Source organism: Microtus pennsylvanicus, chromosome 6 (genome assembly GCF_037038515.1).
Source record: "Microtus pennsylvanicus isolate mMicPen1 chromosome 6, mMicPen1.hap1, whole genome shotgun sequence".
NCBI classification, from domain to species: domain Eukaryota; kingdom Metazoa; phylum Chordata; class Mammalia; order Rodentia; family Cricetidae; genus Microtus; species Microtus pennsylvanicus.
Window position 1 is genome coordinate 82,604,512 of NC_134584.1, and position 25,378 is coordinate 82,629,889.

Genomic DNA, 25,378 nt, shown 5'->3' on the forward strand with positions numbered 1-25,378 from the left:
ACAGTGTGACATCAGCAGGGTCACAGGTGGAGACACAGTGGACAGTGTGATATCAGCAGGGTCACAGGTGGAGACACAGTGGACAGTGTGACATCAGCAGGGTCACAGGTGGAGACACAGTGGACAGTGTGACATCAGCAGGGTCACAGGTGGAGACACAGTGGACAGTGTGACATCAGCAGGGTCACAGGTGGAGACACAGTGGACAGTGTGACATCAGCAGGGTCACAGGTGGAGACACAGTGGACAGTGTGACATCAGCAGGGTCACAGGTGGAGACAGACAGTGGACAGTGTGACATCAGCAGGGTCACAGGTGGAGACACAGTGGACAGTGTGACATCAGCAGGGTCACAGGTGGAGACACAGTGGACAGTGTGACATCAGCAGGGTCACAGGTGGAGACACAGTGGACAGTGTGACATCAGCAGGGTCACAGGTGGAGACAGACAGTTTACAGTGTGACATCAGCAGGGTCACAGGTGGAGACACAGTGGACAGTGTGACATCAGCAGGGTCACAGGTGGAGACAGACAGTTTACAGTGTGACATCAGCAGGGTCACAGGTGGAGACAGACAGTGGACAGTGTGATCAGCAGGGTCACAGGTGGAGACACAGTGGACAGTGTGACATCAGCAGGGTCACAGGTGGAGACACAGTGGACAGTGTGACATCAGCAGGGTCACAGGTGGAGACACAGTGGACAGTGTGACATCACAGGGTCACAGGTGGAGACAGACAGTGGACAGTGTGACATCAGCAGGGTCACAGGTGTGGACACAGTGGACAGTGTGACATCAGCAGGGTCACAGGTGGAGACACAGTGGACAGTGTGACATCAGCAGGGTCACAGGTGGAGACACAGTGGACAGTGTGACATCAGCAGGGTCACAGGTGGAGACACAGTGGACAGTGTGACATCAGCAGGGTCACAGGTGGAGACACAGTGGACAGTGTGATATCAACAGGGTCACAGGTGGAGACACAGTGGACAGTGTGACATCAGCAGGATCACAGGTGGAGACACAGTGGACAGTGTGACATCAGCAGGGTCACAGGTGGAGACACAGTGGACAGTGTGACATCAGCAGGGTCACAGGTGGAGACAGACAGTGGACAGTGTGATATCAGCAGGGTCACAGGTGGAGACACAGTGGACAGTGTGACATCAGCAGGGTCACAGGTGGAGACACAGTGGACAGTGTGACATCAGCAGGGTCACAGGTGGAGACACAGTGGACAGTGTGACATCAGCAGGATCACAGGTGGAGACACAGTGGACAGTGTGACATCAGCAGAGTCACAGGTGAAGACAGACAGTGGACAGTGTGACATCAGCAGGGTCACAGGTGGAGACACAGTGGACAGTGTGACATCAGCTGGAGCACACAGGTAGAGACAAACATGAGAGGAATCTATGATGAACAGGGTAACTAGCCTGGCATTACAGGCTTTAGTCCTTATCATTAGCTGTCCCAGGACCAGTTTGCTTTGGTCAATTTACCCTGTGGTTTACCAGTTCCCTTTCCATGTGTTTTCTCTTGATTTCCTGCACACAGGTGGTTTCAATCCTATCCCTTTTCCCCAGGCTTTTCTTCTCATTTCCTGGGGAAGTGCAGTGAAAATGGGTCACTGCTGTACAGAGACATGGTCACCATGTTCATTCCTTCAAATATTTCTTCCCTGTAACATTCTTTATAGCATAATTAGGTAAAAAAAGAGTTTGAAATTGTGTGAAGACTGAAATTCACAAGTGCTTTGAGCATGGATGAACAGTGTAGAGTTTTACACATTATCCAAAGCAAAACTCACACACAGGTATCTGCACGTACACATATGCAGACATATACATGAATATATAATTGTATTTATCTTAATATTTCCCAAAGCTGTTTACTGTATTGTAGTGTGAGCGGTTGCAGAGGATTCTCCTGGGACCTGTTTTATGGTATTCCTTTACACCTGAGCTTAGCCTACCTTTAGGTAATGAGGCCTATTTCATGTGTATGCTTATTAAACCAACTTAGGCAGATTCCTAGGATCTAGATAATTCAAGCCAGGATAACTGCTTGCCTTGGTGGTTTAGCTTCATCCAGCACAGGATTTTTCTTGACCTAGATTATGTTGCTAGCTTTTTTCAAGAACTCTGTATATTTGAGAGTGAAGACTTAGCCTGAGGTAGCATTAAGGATTTCTAAACAAGAGCTTAATAAATAAATGTTTAATGTCAGCATTAGCAATGTTGATTTTTAAAGTCAAAGCAACACAGGAAAACCACAAAGATACTGTTTGCATATCAACTAATCTGACTCATTCCTTTCTACCAAAAAATGCTTATTGCTGATTTTTTAAATTCTCATAATTTAAGCACCCCTCTCCCTGATCAAGCAAACCTCTTGCAGTGGGAGTCAAAGAGCAAGGCTGATGCCTAGTGCAGTGTGCTAAAGAATGCTCACATGAGGTGGGATTTCCTACCTGAGCTGATAGAATGCTGGAATGAGGTGGGATTTCCTACCTGAGCTGATAGAATGCTCACATGAGGTGGGATTTCCTACCTGAGGTGATAGGAGTCCCAAGAACTCTGAGATCTAGAGTTCATTTACATTTTACAAAAAGGAAGTTTAGCACTTGTGTGAGAAAGGTCATGGGCTTTTATAGCTGAAGTCAACATCTTTCAGTTATATTAATTATTATTTAAAAAGAAGAAAAATCACAAATATTTGCCCAAAGTTACGTTTCGTCCCAGAAAGACAAAATACAGCTGCCTTTTAACTATTCTTCTTGTCATTTGCTTCCAACTAGAGATGCATTTCAAATTTGGGATCGAATTAGAAACCTCAATTGAAAATGTTTTTTTTTTTTTAACAAAGAAAAGAAAGCAAAATGATTGGCATGGAAGCATAAAAATGGGGAGAAAAACAGAAATAGTGATAGTCCACCCATACTGAGCAAGCACCAGTCTGGGTCTGAGGTGGTCTCTGGGAAGTTGCTATCCAAGTGCAATCTGAACATCACTCGAGAGTTTTCTCAAGCTAAAGAAATGGCTCATTCTCCATAGCTTATAATTCCTAAAGCTTTCCTTCCTTCCTTCCTTCCTTGCTTCCTTTTCTTCTTTCTTTCTTTTTTTCTTTCTTTCTTTCTTTCTTTTTCTTTCTTTTAAAAAAAAGACAGTAATCTTAAATTCTGAAGCCCAGGGTAATTTTCAACTCCCACACTTTCTGCGTTGCCCTGCACTCATTTTTAACTATGTCTAAATTTGTGATGCACCTCCATTGTTAGATTTTCTAATCTCGCTTTTCAGCATGATTTCTGCCTTGTCTTGGGTCTCCACTCACATGTTGTCTGATGCTTAGCAGCCAGCCTAGACAGACAGCAGTAAGCACCAGAAAGGAAACAGGGGGAAGTAAAATAAGAAAGCCTTCAGAACATTACCACAATATCTAGCAGTCTGTTGCCAGTGAAAACACGGAGACCTGTGCTTATTGATTCAGCCCAACAGAGGCAAAGACTCAAAGGCAGATGCATTGATCTTTCACTCGGACGATTCTTGCAGATGATATATGCAGGGTGTAAGTCCTGCTTAGAGTCCGGGCAGCACGTTGCTGAATTGCACATGGCACTTTGAGTGTTATTAGGTATGGTAGACACTCAGCATTTGGTTCATTGAGTGACACTATAACCTCACAGGATCAGGGACAAATAAGCCCATTTGTATTCTTCTTTGAGTTACAGACCATGCCTAACATAGAGGGAGAATGAATCACAGCCTCCCATGAGTGACTCCGTTAGATGACGTCACACCTATTTCCTGCTTCCACCATTTCGCTCGCTTCGCTAACATCCATGCACCGTCCACACCCTTAGCCTTTTGTCTTTGTTTTCATTTCAAATACTCCGTGCCCACTGCCTTCTTATTCTTTCTCTCTTCATCCCACTCTTTCATCTCCTTCCTGTCACATAACGTAGCCATGCCGGGTGCCCCTGAGATCATCATTTTACTACTCTCTTTTTTGCTTTGTTTTCAGAAAACTATGGCGGAGTCCAGCCTCAGTGGGTTCATACATTCCAGATTAGGGGCGCGTGGATTCAAAATGTTAGGCAGAAAAAACAGAGATACCAGATAAAAAGACAGAGTTGGGAGGGCAACCCAATGAATACAGAATTTGCCCACTTTTTATACCCATATGCTTTATATATCCCAATCCAAAAGTGGGGGAGAAGGCAAGACTTCTTTACCATGATATAAACAAGAAACAAAATAGTTACCTCTTCAATACCCAAAACATCAAGCAACTATATCCTGAGCTAAGTGTTCTGTTGTTTTGGCAGGACATAAAGCGACCACACCCTAGGCCAAGCATCCTGTAGGCAGGCACACCCCGGGTCAAATCTCTGTCATAACCTCGAAGGAGCAAGAATAGGCCTGAACTCCCTGACCTTTGATCAAGGTGGGACAAATCCATATTTATGGTCTCTGACGAAAGTACTCTCTGTTTGACATCACTATAATCTGAGCTCAGCACAGAGTCCATGACAGCCAAGTCACCGGCATGTCCAGGCATCTTCCCTTCCTCTCTCTGCTGCATCCTTTACTTCCTTTATACCATGAGAGTGGACCACTAGAAAACTTGTGACTTGATCCCATCTCAACTTCTGTGCTACTAGAGGGATGAATTCAGGCTGGGAGCATCAAGACAAAGGTCCTGTCTGTTGTCTGTGTCAGGTGAATTGGTTTTCAATCTTCCCTCTGTATTCCTCAGAGACAGGTTCTCTGGTAACTCTTTGCATCCTTTTCTTCATCTCCCTTCCTTTTGTTCCTTCCTTGATTTATGAACTGCATGTACATGATGCTGAGCACCATGTCTGCATAAATGCTTCTCTACTGCCCCCCACCTGTCCTCTCAGTACAAAAGGTTAGAGAACAGTCAGGTGAAATGAATGCATCTTGCTTCAGTGGTCCTTTAGCATCTGTGGGTGGCATGCATTTCATCTGCTCCTGGTCACTGGGAGAGCCTTTGGCTGTAGTTTTATATTCTGCTTCAAAATGACACACCAAGAACTTATGCATGTTACTATATTTACTTGTTGTCGTAGCTTAATAAATGGGAATTACCATCTACTCAGTATGCAGAAACATATCCCAAGAGTAGCATGTGAAATGAATTCTCCAAAGAGCCACAGTAAACAGAAGAGGCTTGGCAAGCGGGGCTGATAGCTGGCTTCTTAAGGACTTGCTATTTCTCTCAGTGAATCACCACAATTAGAGGAGCCATGCTAGAGGAATTCCAGTATGCACACCAGACTAGCATAAAAGAATAAAAAGAGGCCCCAGAATAGCAGCAAGATGTAGTCAAACAAAGGCAAGCTTCTCACCTCAAAAAAGGAACAGGGAAAATGCTCACAGTACTTCTCAAGGAGAGAGAAGTCGGGGGCTCTCCATGACAATGATGAAAGCAGAGGTGTGCAAAGCAAAGTGTGCAGAGAGAGGGCTCAGAGCGAGGGGTGCAGAGAGAGGGTACAGAGAGAAGTGGGAGGGTACAGAGCTGGCGACGATGAGAGGCGGTGCAGGCACAGCTGCCACGCTCTTGATGATAACTAAACCTTGAAAATCCATGCTCTGGAAGACTGAAAGGAAGCTTCTACTTGAACTGTGTACTCCGTGTATGTACACTAAGTCCTGATCAAATTGCACCATACAAATAATAGCTATGATATTTCTTCTTCTCACTTCTCCTTATGCTAAAACCAAAGAAGTCCTAAAGTTGAACCTCTACAGTCATCAGTGTGGTGATTCCCCTGCAGGCTCTACAGCAGGCAGGGAAAAGATAATCCTTGAGGAGACAAGAATGAAACTTGGCTCAGCCTGATTGTATTGTAACTAATGCTGGACCAAGACCTCTAAAGCCTGAAACAGAACATTTTACTTTAGCCTATTTAAGCACAGCACAATTTTTGAAAAAGTATGCAGCTAACAATTAACTCAGTTCCAAGTTCACAACAATTTATGACGTGTTTACATTGAGATTCTTTACAAAGTATGCCTGGCTTCTTTTACAAGAATGGGTACTATGGGTACGGTAAACTCAGAAATAGTGCCCAAGAGTTAGGGTCTAGCGAGTTTGGCTGAGGTAAGCATAACAGCTCTGGGTGTCGAGATTGTCCTGGCCCTACCATGACACAGAAGTCACTTAGGCTATTATAAACTACAAGTGACCTCACTCATAATAGTGGATTTTATGGTCTAAAAACAATACTCAATATTTAGGGGGAAAGGTCTAGGATAATTAAAAACCTAAACTCTCAGAGACAAGGCAGAGCCTGTTTAACCAGACAGCAGAGGACCACCGTGTTCTATAAATACATCATTCCTGCCTTTCCAGGAAGAGCAGCTGCACTTCATCCTGCTGAAGAGCTGAGCTGTGTGCTTAGCTTCTCCGGCTTCTCCAGTGCTTAGCTGTGTGCACAAGTCTTTTTGCCCTCTGCACATCAGAAAGGTAGGCGGGAAGTTGTAGAGAAGTTTGCCCATGAGTTTTTTAGTATTCAGGCATAAATGAATGATGGAGGAAGGTCATTGGCTAATAAAGGAACTGCCTTGGCCCATTTCATTGGTTAGAAGATAGGTGGGAGGAGTAAACAGAACAGAATGCCGGGAGGAAGAGGAAGTGAGCTCAGACTCGACAGCTCTCCTCTCGGGAGCAGACACCTCAGCAGAGACGCCATGCTCCCAGCTCCCGGGAAGACGCCCGCTATGAAGCTCCGACCCAGGATGGACATAGGCTAGAATCTTCCGGGTAAGACCAGTGCTATACAGATGATAAGAAATGGGCTAGTCCAGGTGCGAGAGTTAGCCTAGAAGAGGCTAGGTAGAAATGAGCCAAACAGTGTTTAAATGAATACAGTGTGTGTGTTGTTATTTCGGGGCAAAAGCTAGCCGAGCAGGCGGCTGGGGTGTTGGGGACGCAGCCCCGCCGCCGCTCTTATTACTACAAATGAATGGTGTAATCTCATAGTGTGTGAGTTCCCAGTCCTCCAGTGTTTTAGTGCAGGCCATTTCCTTCTGATCATAGAAGATAGTTAAGGCATAAATAGCACTTAATTAAATCAATTCATGACTTCTCTAGCTCTGTGGTATGTCCTAGACAATTGCAGCCTGCATCTGCTGGTGGCATAGTGGCCTTGAACACCCTTCTTCACCTGCGAGCTTTTGGTAGCTAGTCTACCCATTGTATGCAGCAACTGAATTTTCCTTCTGTAACAATGAACATTGCTTGTTCTTATATTCAGTATAGGATGGTCTTATTACATAAAAACTGTAAGATGAAATGTGCGGCTGTGTATGTATCAGAGGGGTAAGAAGGTAGCAGTGACCGTGTGAAAGGCGTGTGATGTCCGCCTTAGGCAGCAGAAATGAGAAGGGTCCGTGTGCTATGTCCTATTCTTTGGAGATAACCTCAGGCACTCTGTGAACTTCTCTGGAGAGTTAAAGTGAAATTCCAATAATCACATGTGTACACTTATTCTTGCCTGCCATAATAGAAAGCAGAAGCTAATGTTTTAATTAAATCTGCTATCTGTCTTACTTTGAAATTTTAAATTTCAAAAGAAAACGAGCAATTTGTCATCAGAAACTGCAGATAATTTAGTCAATACTATCTGGAACCTGAAGTGTGTCATCATGAGCAGTTCAATCAGCTCTGTGAATTAATAACTTTGATGATGTCTGCATTAGGAATGGCCCAGGGATATAATCAAAGCTTCAACTTTCGTTTTGCTCAGGCCCATGAAATCTAAGTGATCTTGGATGCATATATGTGACCACGCTCACAGGGATTTTGAAACAACTGCCACTGTTCAGGCCCCACTTCTCTTGCCTTCCCTAAAATAAGAAACAACTTTATAATCTCTGTACATCTCTGCTCTTAAGACAGAGTGGAGACAGGCTACTAGACACCATATGCTTTTAAAACACGGTTCAAAGAAAAGTATCAGGAAGAAACTTTTGTCACTTAAGTCTAGGTAGTAAAATCTAGTTGTTGCATTGTTGCCTAAAGTTTAGTTTTTAATTTATTTTTATTGTTTGAAGATAGCAGAGGAAGCCATTTGAAAATCAGTAAGGATTCCGGGTGCTGCCAATATTAACCACCATGTTCGGTTCCAAATGAAAGAATGAGAGATGCTGCTAACTTATGAGAACACTGGCCTAGCAAGCAAGAAGCCCTGGGTTCTATATTCTCAGTCCTGACTGAAGGGGGCTCCAACAACCCTTTGACGGGTTAGCCCTTCAGAAAATGCAGATATTTACGTTTATGATTATAACAATAACAAAAGCACAGTTATGAAATACAATGAAAAAAATGTATGGTTGGAGTCACCACAACATGCTGAACTGTGATAAAGAGCTACAGCGTTAGGAAGGCTGAGAACCACTGACTGAGAACATGGACCCGTTATCTGGCAGCTGGATACACTTCTGGTACATTTCTGGGTCTTGGGGTCTTCATATCTTCAGAGAGAATCATCCCAAATTTCTCACAGTCTGTTAAGTCTGTGATTTGTTGAAATATTTGATTGTTATATTCTATTTTTAAACTGTTTTGTTTCTTTTCAGTACTAGTTCTTGACCCCAAGGCCTTCCGCATGCCAGCCACGCACTCCAGAGACGAACCAAACTCCCAACCCCTATTCTTTCCACAATTGCTAGTATGTGAACATATCACTAAATAATTCAAGAGGAGCTGGAACTTAAATGAAGCATGCATTCACCAGTCCTTGGGGTGCCTTCTCTCTTGCAGACTGATAGAACAAAACAGAGCCAGTCAGGACTAAAGGCCAACTTACAGTCCAAGAGCAGGTGGTAGCCAGTGCCTCCCATCCACATCTCCTCGCACACTACCCCAAAGCGCAGGCTTCTCCGCTCTTTTATTCCTCCCGCGCACCATACCATTCTGTTTATAGGCTTGGTTGTCCATGACATCTCCAGATCCTAATTTTCAAATTGTTACATTAAATCCGTAAGTGTTTCTGCCTTTCGCTTTCTTGGGGGAAGATTTCCCTTTTCTCTGTCTTGTAAAGACATGGCCCCTATTTCCTCAAAGGAGCACAAAGGTAAACACTACAGATGTTAAGGTGAGGCTGTCATTTTCCCGAGGCCTGAAGCAGGCCTCCTATGTGACTAAGATCTCATGTATGATGGCAAATGTGTCACTACACTGCTCTTCTGCTCACTTCTGTCATGCTTATCGGCTAAGCTTCTGTCCTCTGCAAACATTTCTTCTCTTTTTTTTTCTTTTTTGTTTTGTTTTTTGATTTTTCTTATTATTATTAAAAATTTCCACCTCCTCCCCTCCTCCCATTTCTCTTACCCTTCCCCACTCCCCTCCCCCTCCCTCTCCAGTCCAAAGAGCAGTCAGGGTTCCCTGCCCTGTGGGAAGTTCAAGGTCCTCCTTCCTCCATCCAGGTCTAGGAAGATGAGCATCCAAACAGGCTAGATTGATGGAGGAAGGTCATTGGTTAAAAAAATAAAGAAACTGCTTGGCTGGCCCTCATAGGTTAGAACATAGGTGGGTGGAGTAAGCAGAACAGAATGCTAGGAGGAAGAGGAAGTGAGCTCAGACTCGACAGCTCTCCTCTCGGGGGCAGACGCCTCAGAGAGACGCCATGCTCTCATCTCCAGGGCAGATGTGAGAGCTCTGCTCTCTGAGGCACACACGATGAAGCTCCGACCCAGGATGGACGTAGGCTAGAATCTTCCCGGTAAGCGCACCTAGCTGTGCTACACAGAAGATTAGAAATGGGCCAAGAAGTGTTTAAAAGAATACAGTGTCCGTGTAATTATTTCGGGGCATAAGCTAGCCAGTGGCGGGAGCTGGGTGGCAGAATGCAGCCACACAGCTCCCACTACACTAGATTCCCACAAAGCCCGTCCATGCAATAGAATTAAAACCCAGTGCCATTGTCCTTGGCTTCTCAGTCAGCCCTCCTTGTCAGCCACGTTCAGAGAGTCCGGTTTGATCACATGTTCCATCAGTCCCAGTTCAGCTGGCCTTGGTGAGCTCCCATTAGATCAGTCCCAACGTCTCAGTGGGTGGACGCACCCCTCGCAGTCCTGACTTCCTTGCTCATGTTCTCCCTCCTCATTTGGACCTTAGGAGCTCAGTCCAGTGCTCCAATGTGGGTCTCTGTCTCTATCTCCATCCATCGGATGAAGGTTCGGTCTGAAAAGTTGTCCTCGGCAGAGGGACAGGACACCCTCTGCGAACATTTCTTAGGGACATTATCTTCCCTTGGTCCCCAAGTCTTGCCTATTATTCTTTTTAGTGATTAGATGATTTAATTTCCATGGGAAATTCCTATGTAACACCCGTCATGCATTGTTTCTTTATCATGTAGATGCTAGCCACTTTCAGCCACCCACTTAGTTCATGCTGGACTTAGTTCTCATCTTGTAGAACGGAATACTTCACTCATCTGCCACTAAATGACATCTTTCCCTTTAGATGGCTTCCCAGTTCAGCCACAAGGACTTCAATTTCCTTATTACTATCGCATTACTGCTTTCATCTTTTTCTCAGTGTGTGTGAGACAAATGTTTAGCACTGTGTCACTTGTACTGTCTGCTGCTCAGTCCTTTGGGAGAAGGCCACCAGGTAGGTAAACTGTCGCACCCCCCACCCCACCTGTGGTGTCAAACGCAGTTCACTTGTTCCTACCTAACATTCACAATGGCCAACCTAATATCCCATCTCCCTACCTAAAGCGCAAACCACCCACGGCCTCTTCATTGTTGCCAGCACATGACTGTGCCTCCTTTGAGTTAAGTTCATAAGAATATGTAAAACACATAAATGAATAAGGAAAATAGAATACATGTTTTTTTTTTATTTCTAAGAAGACTCTGCAGATGGCGTTTAAAACCTACTGTGTTCCCTCCCAGACCACACCCCAGTGCCTCCCTCCTTGCCAACACCACAGGGAGTCTAACTTTACAGTTCCTTGTGAACAGCCCTGTACTTGTGCCTCATGTCTGCATACTCTGTGCAGAATGCAGCTACAGAGTGTTGGTTTACACATTATGAATTATTAGAGTGTTGGCTCCATGTTTTCAATTTTTCTAAACATCTTATCATGTCTTCTGTCTTCTTGCTCCTCCCATGTCTTACTCTCCCTTTCTTAATATTTTCTGAACTTCTTTTTTTTTTGTTAGATGAAACAAAAATTTATTAACTTTACTGCAAAATCCAAATGAGAAATCCTCAATGTACTGACATACTTTCTTACTTAAGGATATTTAGTCTGTTTGCAACACTTTTTAGTACTGGAACTTCCCTAGTTGTGAACATTCTCTAAATGATTTGCTGGCCTGTGTTTCTAAGTGTTTATTTCGAACATGTTCTTGAGAGTGGCATTTGGGGAAAAAAAAAGAAAATGGTTTTGGTTTTCCACTTTACCAGACACTGACAACTTGGTTTCTATCATGACTGGCATTGGTTTCCCACTTCACCAGACTCTGAAAACTTAATTTCTGCCAGAATTGGCATTGGTTTCCCACTTCACCAGACTCTGACAACTTGGTTTCTGCCAGAATTGGCATTGGTTTCCCATTCACCAGACACTGTCAACTTAGCTTCCACTGTGGCTGATGCCCCATCACTGCAGAAATTTGCACAGATTAAATCTTCACCAAACTTTCAGGTCTGGAATTTAATACTGTTACCAACCAATGACTATTTGGTCATATCTCATTTGCTTTCTCAGACTGCTAATGAATTTGAAAACCTCCTAATATATTTCTTAGCCACATTTGTTTAATATTTTAATTACTAGTTCACATATTCTCACAGACTTTTCTTCTGATTGAGTTGTTTTTCCTTTTGTTATTAACTTTCTGGCATTTTAAATATTTTCTGGAAAGTAAGTCTTTACCCATTATACTTGCTATCTATACTATTTTCTTTGTTCTGCATTTGTAAATGTGATTTGAATTATTGTAATTATAAGTTACAAAATTACATTATGGATTTGTGATTTTGTTTTCCTAATATATGCATTTGAAACCATCACTTTCCCTCCAAGTACATTTTGATACATAGTATACAGACTTTCTTTAATCTCAAACACATAAAAGGCATCATTAAACTTATATTTTGATTCCTGAGTTATGTGGAAATATATTATTTAACTTCTATCCCCTTGAGAGATTTTTCTACATATCTTTTAATGAGTAGTTTCCAGTTTAATTTTATTGTGGTCAGAAATATATTTTCTATGACTCCATTTCTTTTAGACTTGTTAGGGTTTATTTTGTGGCCCACAACAGTCAATTTTAGTCAGTTCTTCATGTTCACCTTGAAAAACAAGACGTGAATTCTGCTGTCAGGTAGGCAGGTTTCTAGACGGGAGTTAGGCGAGCTTGTCAGGAAGATTTGTCTGTATCTGTACTGAAGAGGAGCTTTGATGCCTCCAGGTGAAACAGTGAGTTTATCTACCCCATTTCCTGAATCTATTGTTAGATTTTAATAGGGTTATCCCTATATGATTCATTTAGGGTCATTATGTCTTTTGATGATTAACATTTTATAATTAACGATGACCCTGTTAATATTAGTAGAAGCAAAATCAATTCTTTCAGCATGTGGGAAGCCACTCGAGCCTTCTTCTGACCACTGTCCATAGAGAATGTGTTTTCTCATCCCTTGGCTTCTTACCTATCTGTGCTATCAGGTTTAAATATAACAAAAATAAAGGAAAACGCTTGAATGTAGTTTTGAAATACATAGAATTTGCCTTTTCTTTTCTGCATAATCTTAGATCTGATCATTGAAATGTATGTAATAAATTGCATGTACTATAATTACTTATATGTTTCGATTAAAACATATAAGATATAAAGATAGGGTCACTGGATTCCCTATCTTCTAGCTTTGTTTTTTTTTCAAATTTATTCATCTATTTATTTGTTTAGAAGATTTTTATTATTTCAATTGTGAGCGTGGTATGTGCACACGAATGCAAGTGGCTCCAGAGGTCAGAGGCGTTAGAGCCCCTGGAGCTGGGATTCCAGGCAGTTGTACACCACCTGATGTTCCTGGGAATTGAACTCAGGTCCTTAGAAAGAACAGTAACGGTAACAATAACCTTTAACCACTGAACCATCTCTCCAGCCCATCTAGTTACATTCTTTTTAAAAATTGCACATGAATTTTGTATTTTATTCTTTTCTATCTCCATTATTAGTTTATCATCTATGTTTAAATACCACTAATGATTATCCTAGGATTTTCATATATACTTTAATACTTCAGTGTCTACCTCCTAATGTATGAGGAAAATAATCATATACTATGCCTTCAATATATAAGCAATACCAGTGTATTCTTCATTGGTTCTCATTGTTTTAGTGTTGATGTTTATATATACATATATCTATATGTTAATTTACGTTATATAAATTCAAAATATTTTCTTATTAATTTTGCTATAAACTAGTGATTGCTATAAATTACAGGTCAAATCTGGAATAGAGTGAGTTTTGTCTGTAAAATTTATCAGCATAGTGTCTATTGTTTCTATATTATCAATGGCTGATTTTGCATAGCAACATCTAAACTGAGTAATTGTAACAATAATAAAACCAAAAAATATGGCCAACAAATTGTTTCTTCCTTACATTTTTCTTTAAGTGTGGGCAGATAAGCGCAAAGCCTTTTCCATTTACTGTCTGAACAGAAAGTGCCCACCTTTGACTCAGGCAATTAACTTTTGTCCTTATTAAAAGCAAGAGAAAATGAAGTTAACTTTTGTTTTTGTTATGCCATCTCCAGAGCTGCTCTTTATTTCATAGACCTGCATATCTCTGTCATGCTTGAAGAACTTCTCTTCCATTTTGTGAAGGGCTGATGATGTGTTTTCCGTTCCTTATTTCTGGTTGAAGAGCCTCTAGTGCTCTCCAGTGCTTAGCAGTTATTTTTGCCTTGTGCAATACGCTGGGTTGACAGGTTTTCTTATTTCAAAACATTGGAGATATCATTCTGTTCTTTTAATATGTAACCGCTGAGGCCATCGTGTTTCTCAGCTTGTAGTGTTTTGCTTAGATGTCTCAAGATTTCCCCCTGTGATGGATCACAATGCATAGGCCTTCTGCAGGTGTGTGTGTGTGTGTGTGTGTGTGTGTGTGTGTGTGTGCGTGTGTGCTGTGCCTGTGATTTAATGGTATATAGGGTGTGGGCTCTTCTTTTGCTTGATGTTTTCTGAGCACATTCGGATATGTGTTTTGATATCTTTCAACATTTTTGGAGCAATCTCAGTCATTACCATCTCAAATATTTGCTCTGTTCCCTCTTCTGAGAGTCAGACTGCACATGCCCGGTGTTCCCACCAACATGGTGTCACTGGTCTCTTTGCTTTTTGTGTCTCTGTTTAGGTACATTCGATTGACCTACTTTCTGATTTTCTCTGTTTAGGTACATTCGACTGACCTACTTTCTGGTTTTCTCATTTTTAGGTTGTGACAGATCTACAGACAAGACAGTCTTCATTGCATTGCCCACTATATTTTACCTTTTTAATATTTATTTCATTTATTTTTCTACTTATGTTTTGACTGCCATTTCTTATCTGGTTGTGTAGAGCTTTCTGCTATAACCTTCAGAACAGTCTCTTTCCAATTCTGTTTTTGATAATTTCACTACCCGGATGTGATCTCTTTAATAATGTGCTTACATTTTCTCTTTAAAGACTTTTCTTGTTTTAATCCTCCTCTCCCATTTCTGTTCCTCCCCCTGCTCCTCCCATTCTCATTCTCCTCCTCCTCATTTCCCTTCTCCTCTTCCTTTTCTTGCTCATTTTCCTCTCTGTCCTCATCTGTGTGCTATGTAGAACTGCAGACTTTGAGCTGTCGAGGGTTGGTGGCTGGTACTGGACATCCCAATTTTACTTCTAAGCCTTTAATGTGTATTCTGGGAAGCTGGAATCTGTCTAGTCGGTAGTTTAGCAGGCTTCAGTGCTGTGCCTATGACATCCTTCATAGCTGATCTACTATGAATACATAGTAGAATACATCATTCTACTGGTGTTACTCCTACACGGTATGAGTAGGGATGAGTGGTTGGAGACTTAGTTCTCTGCTCTCAGCATTAGGCTTTTCTGGGAGAGATGTTCACGGTTCACAAGTGACCTGTGGTATGCTCACAGTGTTCACAAGTGGGATGTAGGGAGCTTGCCGTATTGTACTCTGCTTTCAGTGCAGTGGGGCAGAAATCAGGCAGGGCTGCTTTCTGCTGATGTCTTAGAGCCTAGGTCAGTGCAGTGGGGCAGAAATCAGGCAGGGCTGCTTTCTGCTGATGTCTTAGAGCCTAGGTCTTAGATACCAAGCTCCTTGACTATGGGTCACAATAATAGGGATCTGAAAGTTCTAGTGGGCCTGTCCCAGAGATTCTCAGTGTTTTCTTGTTTCCACTCCCTAACTGCAATGGGTCTAGGGTTGTACCCTCATGGAAGCAGGACCCATTGTTTCTGCATTGTAGGGAGGTGACTAGATTAGTGCTATGTGCATTTCTTGCAATGATTGCTTTTCCCTCTCAGAGGCTTGTTTCCCAAAGAGGTGCCGTCTAGACACCCACTCATAAGCACCTTTCTCATAAGCACCTGAGTGAGGCCTAAGCACCTGTTGATGAGTAATAGCCAACGCCTGAGATGGATCTCAGGCGTCGTCTCCACCCTGATTCTATCCCTGATCTATTAGCAATTCATCAACCATTCTGCCTGAGTTCTTACTGCAAGCTTGTGACCTGGCGTTCTTCTTCTTGTCCTTGGTCCCTTGGAGGCATCTGTGCTTCTGTTGTTGTTTGTTTCTTTCTTTTCCAAGATTCAGATCAATTGATGACCTTGAGACTTTTTCCTAATTCATTATTGTAAAGTTTTAATTGTATACATTCTTGGCATTTTCTTGACTGTGGGATGGGGCTGATTTAAGTCGTTGGAAATGGAAACTCGACAGTTCCGCGTCTATTTTCTAGGTGTGCATTTTGTTTTCTCATTGCTATAGTGTTGCTTGTGCCTAGACCATTTTTATTTTAATGTTTACAAACGCCTTAGGCTTCTATTGCTGCGATTAAACACCATGACCAAATGAAAATTGAGGAAAAGGAGTTCATTTTAGCTGATATATCCTGAACACAGCCCATCCTGAAGGGAAGTCACGACAAGAAATCAAAGCAGGAACCTGGAGAAAAAACTAAAGCAAAGGCCATAAAAGAATGCCATCTTGCCACTCAGTGGCTCTGTCGCTCATGGCTTGCTCAGCCTGCTCTTCTGTACAGCCCAGGACCAACTGCGCAGTGATGGCACCACCCTTGCTGGACTTGGCCCTCTGACATCAGTCAGGAACCAAGAAATTGTCGCACAGACTGGCCTACAGGTCAATCTTAGGGAGGCATTTTATCCATTATGATTCCTTCGTATTAGATTTAGCTAGGTTTTATCAAGTTGAAAAAAATCAGCCAGGACTTCAAATTTATTAATCTTTACCTATATGGTCTGAGTTTTTCAAGGTGGATTAGGACTTCCCTATATTTAAGGTATGAACATGTGACTGTGTCTTTTATCTAGAGGAAGTGAGGTCATGGTGGGGACCATCTTCTTGTGAGACCATTGCCTCACTTTCAGTTCACATCCAATCCCTTCCGTATAGCAGACTCTATCGATGATATTCCCTTACTGTTTCCTGCATCCCTTTACCAATCAGTTGTGCTCACGACTTCCCACCAAACTGCCCTCAGCGGAGCGATGGCACCGATCCATTGGCTGCTTCTTAACTCCTCTCTAGTTTCCCTCACTGCTTCTTAAGCTTTTTTCCCAAGAATCCCTACTTATCCCTCTGCATTTCTTTGTGTCTTATATTTGACTCTCCAAACCTTTCTTTTTATTTCTCAGTGAGCTTATACACTGTACAGACTTAGCCATTAGCCAGCGTTTCCAAATACGCCTAAATTATTCCAGCTTGTCTTTCTCTCTTCAAAATCTATGCTTATGTGTGCACAAGAACATTGTAGGTGAAGCAACATGTTTAAATACCAAAATTCACCTCCTTGACTAAAATGTTGCCTTCTTTCTTCTCCAGGAAGTTCATTGGTTCAGAGTTTCCTAGGTATCAAAAACATACTTATTTTTCACAGTTGCTACACCAAATTCTGTCACTAAGACCAGTAAGTCTCCATTGAAATTATGGCTCTCTTTTCTAACCAGATATTTGTATGTTGGCATAGATTCTCATTTTATTTTTCTGAGCTACTAAAATTACCTACAAATAAGATAATTTCCTTCTCATTACCCTTGTTCAGGCTTCTGGAATAATCTTTGCTTTGACACTTGAACTTCCTATAGTAAGTATGCAGTACATCTGCCTTGGGGTGTTCCTTCTCTTTCTACCTAGTCTGCTATATAGGCTTCAGATTGCCTAATCGCTGAGTGTTATGTGCTCTATCTTTGGAAGCAATTCTCATTTCTTAAAATTAGAAAATAGAGAGAATGAGCTATTATGAAAACAGTAACAGTGTTGAGCTCTAAAACATGTTTCATGAATTCTGTATGAGTCGGGCTACAGCAAAAGAACAAACCTGGAGGTGGCTGCCCTAGATTTAGGGTAGGAGGCAGGGCATCAAAGTACTTATCTACTCATGACCCTGTCCTTTCTTTGGGACTTTCACGTTCTAGAGCGAAGTACAATTCCTTTACCCTTGAATCTGGTCTCACACCTCTCTCTTGTTGTTCATCCAATCACAGCTTTGTAGAGACCCAGAGACCCAACCAGGTTTATTCACATAACAGAAAGTGAGAGAGGAGGTGAGCGAGCCTCACTTCATCAAGATCAGGTGTCTTGCCCTTCCTGTCCTAGAATAAATAGCAGGGCTCGGTCCCCGTAGACAGATGACACCATTTGGTACAGCTGAACGGTGTCATTTGATCACAAGATGAATACCCTTACTATACCTTTGAATGTAATCACTATGGATCTGATTCTTCTATTCTCTATTTTATCTTTTTATAATTTTTATTACAATTTCAGTTATTTTTTTAAAACTTTTTAATTCAATTTTTCCTTACGGATTTCTAAAGCACGGCAAGGCCACGTTAATATAAGTCAGTGTAGTAGAAGGGTGTCGTCTGAATCACACCACAGTGGCTAAGTACATCATTCTTGGTATCATGTCTTGTGCCCACCCACTGTTTGCCTTCAGCACTCGATCTTGACCAGAAGATGCCATTGTTCTGGCGGTCAATAATGAATGACCAGCACCAGGCTGCAGCTTTCAATGCTGAAGATATTTCATAATGTTCCTTCACTGTAGAATGTCTCTGTTTTGTCCTATGTATGATCAGTTTCTTTCTAATTAACCATGATCTCTTTTCATGACTTCTGTGACAGTGTCACAGTATTAATTTTAGGGTGAGGCATGTAAAATATTTAGCAATGTTTATTACATGGTCTATGAGAAATATTATTCAGTTATCTATAACTTGTAAATATAGCTCCCCATCATTCGTCCTCGTCTGGGGGAGCAAGAGAAGCAACAGTGCTTGCCCACAGCTGTGCAGTACAACTCTGCATTTTATGCATTGCTTCTGGGTAGGTCTGAAGGTAGGAGACCTGGAAGGAACAGTCCTCATGCTTAAAAATGAACCTTTAAATATATGTGTGGTAGGCAGAACCCACAGTGTGAATGACCAGCAAGCCAGAAGACTTCCAAACAGACCCAGAAAAGGAAGCCAACCACAGCAGGGTAAATACTGCACTTACCACCTGGAAATTGAACAGTTTTCTGGACCTTTACTGATATGTTTGAAGCCTATGTCTCGATAGCAAGTATGAAATCTTAAATTATTCTTCAGTGTAACAAACGAAGAGTAAAAATAGACCCTTGTTCTCAGCAGCAGCCCTTTTTCTTTGTGTACGGTTTTCCCATGCTGAATGTGTTTGGTCGATGATACAGTTAAGTGTGACCATGGCAAGAAAAGTTCAGAAGCATCATACTTCCTTCTTGTCCCTTCTCTCTACATTATGCAAGTGTGCACACAGACCTGCATTAGCATTTATTTTATCAATTATTCATATTCACTGTGCTGAGTGGCTATTTTACCAAGGATGTGCATCATCTCTTGTGGGTTTTGCAATTTTTTAAAATGACTGATCAGGATTAAGGGTTGAGTATTTAATTAAAATAATATAATGAGGTTGATAAGATTCTCATATCAAGAGCCACAGAATTTTCAGGTCTTTGGGAGACTGCAGTGAATACGTGTGTATTTATCAAAAAAGAATTATGAATGTAATAGGCAAAAAAGAAATTAGAAGAACTGTATTAATTGAAAAAATAATTTTGAAATTGATGATTATGATCTAATTGATGTCAGACAGTCCTTTACCTTAGACAATAGTCTCTTGCTTATATCATTAAGACCAATATCTGCAGCTAAATTGTAATGTTTTTTAAAGATTCATGTTGCTTTCTGCATGTGAATTTTGTCAAATGATTTCTAAGAACTAAAACTGAATTCTAAATGAAGCTACTTTGTTAAGACCAGCAGAATGTGGGTTTGTTGATTTGTGGGTTTTGAGGTCACATCAGTATTCCAAACCAAACTCGTTGACTGTTATCTCATTAAATGGCGCTGGGTAGACATTTAAAGATTTTTGCACATTTTAATTCAGCTGGTAACTTGATTTAAAACAACATTGATTTTTTTTTTCAATTCATTCTTGGTCATGTATATCAACATGAATTTGTAACTATTTGAAACTATTTGTAACAGGGTATTAAATCGGGGGGGGGGATCCTTTTTTAGTATTGATCACCACCAGTTCTCTGTTGCTTTCATTTTCCTTTGAGCTTCAGCTATTGAGAATTATTTTTCATTCTTTCCCCACCATACGTCAATCATGAAATAATTAAACCACCATCAGACAGAACAGTAGGAGACTCTGGAAGATCACAAGGCTGGAAACTCCCCTTTTGAACCTGAGAGCCCATCTTGGAAGAGAAGGACATGCCAATTAGGGCTATGTGCTTGTGACTCATACTCTGCCCGGGCAGAGTGGGACATCCGGGACATAAAGGGAGATTCCAAGGGAAGGAGTCGCAGTGATGGTCTTAGTGGTGAAGCAGGCAAATTCCTTGACAGGATGCCATCTGCTGGGTTCTAGCTCAGTAAATAAAATTGAAGGGATGAATATATGCACCTTAAGTTAGCAACCCTGTATGTATCTCATAAAAATAAAATAAAATTAAATTGAAGGGATGAATATACCTTTCTGGATTTAGGAATTTCTCATATGACTCTAATGATTACCTTGAAAACATTGACTTAGCCTAGAGCTCCCAGTGCATTGTGTAGTTTGATTCTGAAAGTGCAAGAGGCCTGGACATGGAGGAAAGGAAATTTGTGAGTTGTTGTAATTTCTATATTAATTCTTAGCTGTCATTTGAGCTCGAAAATGGCTGCAGTGTTGAATCTTGGTATTTCTGTGTGCAGAATTTCACAGCGGGGTATTAGATCGTTAGAGTGAAGACACACCAGCCTTAAACCAGAACCCATTCACTGGTACCACTTGGACAAGACACCGTGGACAAGAAATCAGTTGTGCGGTGGATCATGGAAATCAAAGAGGAAGGAACTTCAGAAGAAGGCCAGCATTTTCTTCCTACAGCTCAGGCAAATGACCCTGAGGACATTCAGTTCACAAGTAAGTACATGTGTCTTGTCTCCCGTAGGTTTCTAAAGAGCCAAACTGTAACCCAGATACGTGTAAGCCAAACAAATATCCTCGCGCGTTCACAGAAACCTGGATTTCACCAAGGAGCATGGGATTACCCAGTTGTTTCCCCCTTTCTCTCTGTGCTTTGGGCTGTGAGTGTATGACATTCTTCTCAGCTTTATCTTGAGGGAGGCAGATGATATGTCAGAATGAACCAGCATCCAGTGCTCAAGTTTTCAAAAGTGTATTAAAACACTGATAAATCCATTTGATGGACCCTTTCCAGATGCTAATCATATTTAAGTAATAACAACTTCCATTTGGCATTTATTTATTCCAATAGAGAATCAATATTTTGGAAGCTCGACCTTGTTAAGACCAAGCGGTATTTAAGGTGAAAGCATTAGTGGAAGGTGTTCCCCAAGGTTTGTTTGCCTCGCTGCTCTCCCAGTTGGCTAATCCACAGAACTCAGAATGCTTAAAGACTTGGCCAAGATTTAAATCTGAACATTGGAATCGTTTTTTGTGCTAGTCAAGTAATTAAGAAATTTAAAAGAGTATTGTGTTTTCTCTCATGCTTACAATTCTAGGTTTTCAGCTTGTTCTTCAGTTTAAACTCTGGCCTTCTCTTTCCACTCATTTTTAGCACTAGCAGATAGATGCCTAACCTCATTAACCTTGTATCTTAAAAAATGTCTTTAGAAAATGGTATTTTTTTGGATGCATTGCCAATACATTTGATGGTCAAAGCTTAGAGCAGAGTTAATTATTAGTATTTGAAACAAAAACAAAACTGGATTGTCTCACAAGAACTTACCTAATGATTCTAACATCCTTGGACAGCTTAACATTGTTAACTAAAGCCTTTTAAATGTCAGAAAGAGAGAAAAAAATAAAGGGTTTCTGTACTAAAAAACTAATAAACAAATAGTTAACTCTGTGGATAAGAAGGCATTGCATCTTGCTCAAACAAGTGGATTTAAAAATAGGTTATTGAGCAAATGCTAGTTAATTTAAACCATTTCTGAAGGAATACTCAAACAAGGGCAGGGGCTTTACATTTATTGTTAAGTGATATAATTTTCTATATGTTTTACTTTGGTTTCTTTGGCTACTTTTGAGCTGTGACAAAGAATGTCATTCATTCACGCCCTTGCCCATGTTTGTTTGGGACTGCTATTCGCCATCTCTGGTCTTCAACATCCACCTCCCATGAGGGATTGCTGTTGACTACCTATGGTCTTCAACATCCACCTCCCACAAGGGATTGCTGTTGACTACCTATGGTCTTCAACATCCACCTCCCACAAGGGATTGCTGTTGACTACCTATGGTCTTCAACATCCACCTCCCACAAGGGATTGCTGTTGACTACCTATGGTCTTCAACATCCACCTCCCACAAGGGATTGCTGTTGACTACCTATGGTCTTCAACATCCACCTCCCACAAGGGATTGCTGTTGACTACCTATGGTCTTCAACATCCACCTCCCACAAGGGATTGCTGTTGACTACCTATGGTCTTCAACATCCACCTCCCACAAGGGATTGCTGTTGACTACCTATGGTCTTCAACATCCACCTCCCACAAGGGATTGCTGTTGACTACCTATGGTCTTCAACATCCACCTCCCACAAGGGATTGCTGTTGACTACCTATGGTCTTCAACATCCACCTCCCACAAGGGATTGCTGTTGACTACCTATGGTCTTCAACATCCACCTCCCACGAGGGATTGCTGTTGACTACCTATGGTCTTCAACATCCACCTCCCACAATGGATTGCTGTTGACTACCTATGGTCTTCAACATCCACCTCCCACAAGGGATTGCTGTTGACTACCTATGGTCTTCAACATCCACCTCCCACAAGGGATTGCTGTTGACTACCTATGGTCTTCAACATCCACCTCCCACAAGGGATTGCTGTTGACTACCTATGGTCTTCAACATCCACCTCCCACAAGGGATTGCTGTTGACTACCTATGGTCTTCAACATCCATCTCCCACAATGGATTGCTGTTGACTACCTATGGTCTTCAACATCCACCTCCCACAAGGGATTGCTGTTGACTACCTATGGTCTTCGGCATCCACCTCCCACAATGTGTTCCTGCATTCTGAGCACCTCACTTCCTCACAGTTACACACCACATTTCTAGGCCTTCGTTCTGAGACTCACTTCCCCACTCCTACTCCGTCTCCTATCATTTGATGTGCTGTCTTCTTTTGGAAATGTCACTGACAAAAGGAGTAAAGGTTGAACAGAATTTGATTGAAATAATCATAAGTGAGCAAAATAAGCATCTTTGTGTCCATGCCTGCTAGAAATTGGCTGGAGCCATCCCAGCTGTTAATGGTTCCATATTTACAAGTCATGGAGCTTGAAAGAAAACACACTTAAGAGAATTCCTTGGTGAGGTGATTCCTTGTAAAACTCCCACTTCTATCTGCACACTTCCAAACTAAGTCGACACAGTTGACAAGCATGTTCTACATTGCTACTTGGGGTTTCTCTATGGCCATGAGTTGTCGTTAATTCTACTGACTTTACAGCATGTGCTTTGCCTTCGCCTGAGAACCAGCAACGGTTAAGCCTGATTATCTGACTCTATTAATTTTGCCAAAAATATATGTACAAATCTGGTCAGGTGAAACAGTAGTTTGTTGTTATAGTATTGATAACAAATACTTTTAAAACTTAAATGTATCCCTACTATTTCTAGGCATCCAGAAGATCCCCAATGAACCACAGCTGGAATTCATCCTTGGTAAGGAATTCTACCTTACTTATAGCATCCAGCAGAATGAGAAGTTTGCAAACTATGGGTGTATTATGTGTATTATTACATTTTACTTTTATAAATATTGTTCTATTTTTAAAATCTTCTTATAACATAGGAATTATTTTTCCCAACTTGTATTAATAAACAAAAATCTGGGGTGTGTATAGATCCATACGGTGTGACAGTAGCTTACATTTTGTTTTAAACTAAGCTTTTTAGATTAACAGATTTACACATTCAAATTAATATCCAGAGATGAGATATATTTTACATGTCAGTAAAGATATATTTTGAAGTTTGGGGAACAGATTTAAAAATATAGATATACTAAGCTGAGTCTTAGTGATTTAAAGTTTCAGTTATTATAGTCACATATACTTTCATTAATTAACAAATCGTACACTCTGTTCAACCAATTTTGAAGTATAACATACTGAAATAATAATTATACACCAATAATATTTTGAGCATCTCGGTTTTGTGCATCTTGCTAAAAGGATGTAATAACTAAGCATTCTGGATTGGAATTTCCTAGGTCTTGTGAAACAGGCAAAGTTGTGAAAATACAGAAATATTCATGACAAAACTTACAAAGCTGTACTGTACTTGCTTGAGTTTTGAGATGGTTTCAGGCATAGAGAGAAGTTGCTTTCAGAAAGTGAACTGAGATGCAAAAGAAGACGAGGGCAAAGTCAACACACTGGTGAGAACCCAGAGCTCGTGAGCATCTGTGTATCTTCCCGTAGAAACTAATTTAAAAGAAAACAAACCCCCTCTCTAGACTTTCTGAGAAGAGAGTGGTAGTTAGAGCAATGTGCTATATTTTAAAGTACAAACAACACTCTCTTTTATCATGTGCACGAGAAAGGGGAATCTGAAAAAGACCGAGCCCTGGGATTGGAGGGAGACTTGGAGACCAGATATCTGGCTTTTTATTTCAATTAAAATGAGTGGCTTTGAACAAAGTCAGTTGTACTATTTAGTGCAAGAGCCCAGTTCAGTAGAAAATCTGTCAAATTCAGCAGCAACTCTGTTGTCTCTTATATTTTGGGTTTTGAAACAGAAATAGAAGAGAATCACAGCGTCAAATTCATTCATAATAATGGATCCAATTTAAATAATGTCCATTCTTTTTTCTTACCATTGTCTCATCAAGGACACCATCCATTTTTTACCTGTGGGTTTTAGTGTATTAGCCTGTTAATTTACCTCCTTAGAAGTCTTTGTTATTTCCAAATATTCTTTGGCTCTAAATATTATATTACTAACTACTTATTTCATAATAGTTAAGATAAAAATAATTCTCTGAAGTTTGTTTTTCACTTTTTAAGGAGATACATAGCTACCTAATCAAAATAAAGAACAAATTCTAGAAAAAAAAATAGAACAAGGAATGAGACCTTTTTCCCTATTCAAATATTTGGATGTTTGATTCTGTACTCTTTATCAAAACTGTCAAATAACTTGGAAATTTCAATGGCTTCGCTTTTTAAGTGGGAAGCAGCCATATTTATTATCTAGACAGGTGGTGTACTGCTTGGAATGTGTTATTTTATGTGAGGACTGTTTCTCAGTGATCTCTGTGAAGATCGTTTCATCTTGCTGGAATTTCCCTGCTCCATCTTTATTCAAGTAAACGAGGCAGGAGATGCTTAGTCAATCGAGCAAGCTAATTGACGAAAGACATCTTGATAGAACTCTGTCCACCCCAACCTTGTTTCTAGTGGGTGACTACCGCTGAATGAAGTAATTTACTCCAACAGCTTGGCGTCTGAACCCATATTTGCTTCCTTGACTTTCCGCTTGTACTGTAGTTCTTTATGTTTCACAAGGAAAGAAA

General features: G+C 41.1%; 1 protein-coding gene across 11 annotated transcripts in view; it reads left to right on the forward strand.

Moving 5' to 3' along the window:
* The window catches only part of Inpp4b (inositol polyphosphate-4-phosphatase type II B), a 757,204-nt gene that overhangs the window by 360,505 nt on the left and 371,321 nt on the right, over positions 1-25,378 (forward strand). For all 11 annotated transcript variants that reach the window (XM_075976561.1, XM_075976565.1, XM_075976570.1 and 8 more), the window contains 2 exons: positions 20,527-20,737; positions 23,479-23,523. In XM_075976561.1, coding sequence (XP_075832676.1) covers positions 20,647-20,737; positions 23,479-23,523 — 136 coding nt within the window. In that variant the 5' untranslated portion in view covers positions 20,527-20,646. The remainder of the gene's footprint in view (positions 1-20,526; positions 20,738-23,478; positions 23,524-25,378) is intronic.